This window comes from Belonocnema kinseyi, chromosome 6 (assembly GCF_010883055.1).
Source record: "Belonocnema kinseyi isolate 2016_QV_RU_SX_M_011 chromosome 6, B_treatae_v1, whole genome shotgun sequence".
NCBI classification, from domain to species: Eukaryota; Metazoa; Arthropoda; class Insecta; order Hymenoptera; family Cynipidae; genus Belonocnema; species Belonocnema kinseyi.
The window spans coordinates 69,084,012-69,088,482 of record NC_046662.1 but is presented as its reverse complement, the minus strand read 5'-3'; the positions used below and the strand labels follow the sequence as shown (position 1 = coordinate 69,088,482).

The following is a 4,471-nucleotide window of genomic DNA, read 5'->3' as shown; positions in this document are numbered from 1 at the left end:
ACGGAGTGACCAAAAGTACATTAAGCTAGTATTCATTTTAGCATAATTTATATTTTAGTTTTGATTATAGTATAAGGATTTTATTTAAATTTAATTCTGTTGTTGAACATTCCATAATTTGGTGAAAAAGCCATCCAAAATTTTTTTGTTTTCGAATAAAACATCTTTCTCGATTGAAAATTCAACATTTTTATTGAAAAGTCATCTTTTTGGGTAGAGATTTAATCTTTTTTGGAAAAAATGCCACTGTTTTATTAAAAAATAATTTGTTTCGGTTGAGGATTCAACTGTCTTTGATTAAGAATTGAAATCTCGTTTGGCTGAAATATCAACTATTTCATTATTTTTTCGTCGTGAATTTTGTTTTGAAAATTCAAACCAATTGGTGGGAAGTCAAACTTCTTCTCTGGTTGGAGATTAATAATTTTAGTAGAAAATTGGTTAATAATTCGTTTTTTTCTTTGGTTTAAAATTAACTTTCGAACTGATAATTAATCTATTTAATTCTGGGTATAAAATTGATTTTTTTTTAGTTAATAATTTGACTACTTAACCAAATAATTAACTTTTCAACCAAAAAGATAAATTTTTCAGAAGTAGATTAATTTTCTGCAAAAAGCAAAAGTTTTCAAGAAAAAGTTTAAGTTTAAATTCAACCAATGTATTGAATTTTAAAGCCAAAAGCCTCAAATTTTCTACAAAACGGTTGAATTTTTAACCCAAAAATATGAGTTTTCATAAAAATGGTTTAATTTTTAACAAAGAAGTTAATTTTGCAATGTTTCAATCCTCAATCAAACCAGATTAATTTCGAGTCAAAAAATTGCATTTTCGATCAAGAAAAGGATGCATTTTCAACCAAGAAGAATAATTTTCGAAACAAATTTTTTTTAACAACATATATGAATTTTAAACTAGAAAAGAAGAGAAAATCAGTGTAAATAGCGTTACAAACTTAAATAAGATTTAGTGAGTTTCCTAATTATACATTTTAATGAATTCTTTTTTCTCTGTTTTTAATAAATATACCCTTTAATACCTTTTTTTATGAATTCCCTACTAGAAAAGATCAAGTTTCAATAAAAAATATCGACTTTCAACAAAAAATTAAAATTTCATGGTTAGTTAGAAAAAATTATTCTTAACCAAAAAGAACAAAAAACTAATTTTTAATAAAATATTTATATTTAATAAAATGATGAATCTTAAACAAATTTTCAAAAAATGGAAAAGGTAAATTTTCAACTAAGGAGATGAATCTACAATAAAAGAACTGAATTTATAACATCGTAGTTCAAATTTCAACCAAGTAGCTAAATTTCTGACCAAAAATATTAATTTTTAAAAAAATAATAAAAAATTTCAACCAAATACTAGAATTTTTAAACAACCGAGAGAAATTACAAACCAACAATATCATAGTAGAGTTTTCAATCAAAAGTAGTTGATTTGTCTTGGTGGGTTCTGTTAATAAAAAACGAGATAAATAAAAAAAACGAGAACAAGAGGAAAAAGGGTGTGTTTCTTAAAAACAGAGAAAAAAGATTTTTTTTTAAATTTATCATCAGGAAAGGTACTGAATGTTATCTAAGTTAGTAACGTTATTTCCACTGAACCTCTCTTCTTTTCTAGTAAAAATTTCATATATTTTGTTAAAAATGCATATTTTTGGTCGAGAATTAGTCTTCTTGGTTTAAAACTCAACTTTTTTTTATTAGAAATGCAACTGCTTGCATCTAAATTAATGTTGTTCAATTGAGAAATAAAAAATTTGGTGAAAAATAAAAAATTCGGTTTAGAATTAATTTTTTTTTGTTAAAAATTAAACTATTTTTATGAAAACTTAACTTTTTTGTATAAAATTAACTTTTTTATTGAAAAATCATATTTTTTAATTTAAAATTTACTCGAATCGTTTTTAGATAATTCGTCTTTTTGGCTCTGAAAATCCAACTATTTTTCTGAAAATTAATATACTTTATTGAAAAAGCGTGTTTTGTGGTGGAACATTAATTTTGTTGCTGAAAAATAAATAATTTCGCTTGAAAATTAACTTTAATGTTAAAAAATCATATTTTCGAGATAAAAAATCAACCTTTTTGTAGCCAATCCTTCCTTTTGGCTTTAAAAATCAACAATTTGGTTAAAAATTCGTATTTTTTGGTTGAAAATAAATTTTCTTGCTTGAAAATTTATCCGTTTTGATTAAAGTGGCAACTTTTTGGTTCTAAATTAATTTGGTGTGATTTAATTTAATTTGTGAATTTAAAAATTTTGTAGAAAATTACATTATTTGGTTAAAAAATGACTTTTTTGTTAAAGGCTCATATTTATGCTTTAAATTTAACTGTTTGGTTACAGATTGAACTAATTTGATAAAAATTTAACCTTTTGGTAAGATATTACGATTTTTTGCAAAAAGAAATATTTTTGTAGATTTTTCATATTATTATTATTTTTGTGTATTATTTTCTAGATAATTAATCTTTTTTGCTTTAAAATTCAATAATGCTGTTGAAAATAATTCTATTTTTATGAAAATCGTAATTTTTGTTAGAACATTAATTTTCTAGCTGGAAAATTCATCTTTAATATTCAAATATTTGTTTGAAAGTTTATATATATTGTTAAAAATGTATATTTTTTCAAGATTCACCTCCGCAGTTGAAAATTGAACTTTTCCAATTTTAGAAAATTAATCTTCTGGATGAAAAAGTCATCTTATGGTTTGAATTCTTTTGTTCAACATTTATTGTTTGTTATTGAAAATTCGTGTTTTTTTGTTGAGAATTAACTTTTTGGTTTAACAAAGTAACTATTTAATTTATTGTTTAAAAATGGATTTTAAAAAATTGAAAATTGATATTTTCTAGTATAATATGCATGCCTTTTGTTAAAAGTTAGTCTTTTTTATTCAAAAATTAATTTTGTTGTTTAAAATTCATCCTTATTCATTAAAAATGTTACTATTTGGTTTTAAATTAATCTGGTTGGGTTGAAGATTAAAGAAGTTGTTAGAAAATTAAACCATTCGGTTCAAAATGAACTTTTTTCTTTTAAAATGCAAATTTTTTGTATAAAAATAACTACTTGGTTATACATTTAACTATTTTATTTAAAAATGTAACTTCTTTCTAGAAAATTATTTTTTGTTTTTTATCAACAAAAAAAACATTCCAGTTGAAAATTCAACCTTTTTGTAGATAATTCTTCCTTTTAGCTTTGAAATTTAACAATTTTTTTGTAAACGTATTTTTTTGCTCGAAAAAAATAATTCTCTTGGTTGAAAATTTATCATTTTCCATTAAAACTGCTACTAATTGGTTTTAAATTAATCTGGTTTGGTTGAAGATTCAAAAATTTGTCAGAAAATTAAATCATCCTGTTCAAAATTAACTTTTTTGTTCTAATATTCAAATTTTTGCTATAAAACTTACTACTTTGTTTAAAAAAATATGGTTTATAAAAATACTTGCTTTATAAAAATATTAAACTTTTTTTGAATGAAAATTTAACTTCTTTGTAGAAAATTAACTTTTCGTTTAAAAAAATCATATATTCGGCTTGAAACCTCAATCGGTTTGTAGATAATTCTTCCTTTTCGCTTTGAAATTCATCAATTTGGTTAAAAATTCGTATTTTTTGCCCGAAAATTAATTTTATTAGATGAAAATTAATCCTTTTTGGTTAAAAATGCAACTGTTTGGTTCTAAATTATTCTGGTGTATTTGCGGATTTAACAATTTGGTATAAAATGAAACTATTCCGTTCAAAATTAAATTTGTTGTTTTAAAATTCATATTTTTGGTTTATATTCAACTACGAAAGAATAAAAATATATACTCACGAGTTTCGGTGACTATAGTTCGAACTTTTTTCATTCTGATAAAATTTGTCATGATCTTTTCTCGGATTTTCTCTCTCAATAGGATAAGCAGCTTCGTGGTCCTCGAAAAGTTCGTCCTCGTTGACGATTGCTACAGGTCTTCGACTAGTAAATCTTGAGTATTTCTGAACCTGAATATATGAACTCGCGCTCGTCACTTTTGCAACATTAAGTCCTCGGAAACATTTCCCCGAAAGTTGAACAACACTTAACAACATTTTTAACACTTTTGTTTTACTGTTTCGTAGCGTTAAGATAAAAACTATAATCGTAAAATAATATAAAATAAACTTTTCTGTAGGTTAGGTCCACATTATGATTGACTAACACTGATGAAATGCGAATGACAGACCACTTGTCTACTTTTATCAGCAAGAAATTAGGTATCAAAATAACAGAGACTAGTTTTAATTAACATTTTCAAGTGATTCAATGAAATTTATTGTTTTTTTTTTAAAACACAACTTTAAGGTTAAACGTGCGTGCTGTAATGAGCGGATATAATTCGCATTCTCGCTGCTAGGAACAGCACAGTCAGTGACGCAAATTCGCGGTTTCAGTTTGAATAAAAAGAAACTCAAATTT

General features: G+C 24.1%; 1 protein-coding gene across 2 annotated transcripts in view; it reads right to left on the bottom strand.

Annotated features, from left to right (window-relative positions):
• The window catches only part of LOC117175192 (rRNA methyltransferase 3, mitochondrial), a 25,954-nt gene extending 21,589 nt beyond the window's left edge, over positions 1 to 4,365 (bottom strand). For both annotated transcript variants that reach the window (XM_033364819.1, XM_033364821.1), the window contains exon 1: positions 3,848 to 4,365. In XM_033364819.1, coding sequence (XP_033220710.1) covers positions 3,848 to 4,104 — 257 coding nt within the window. In that variant the 5' untranslated portion in view covers positions 4,105 to 4,365. The remainder of the gene's footprint in view (positions 1 to 3,847) is intronic.
• Positions 4,366 to 4,471: the final 106 nt, after the last annotated feature.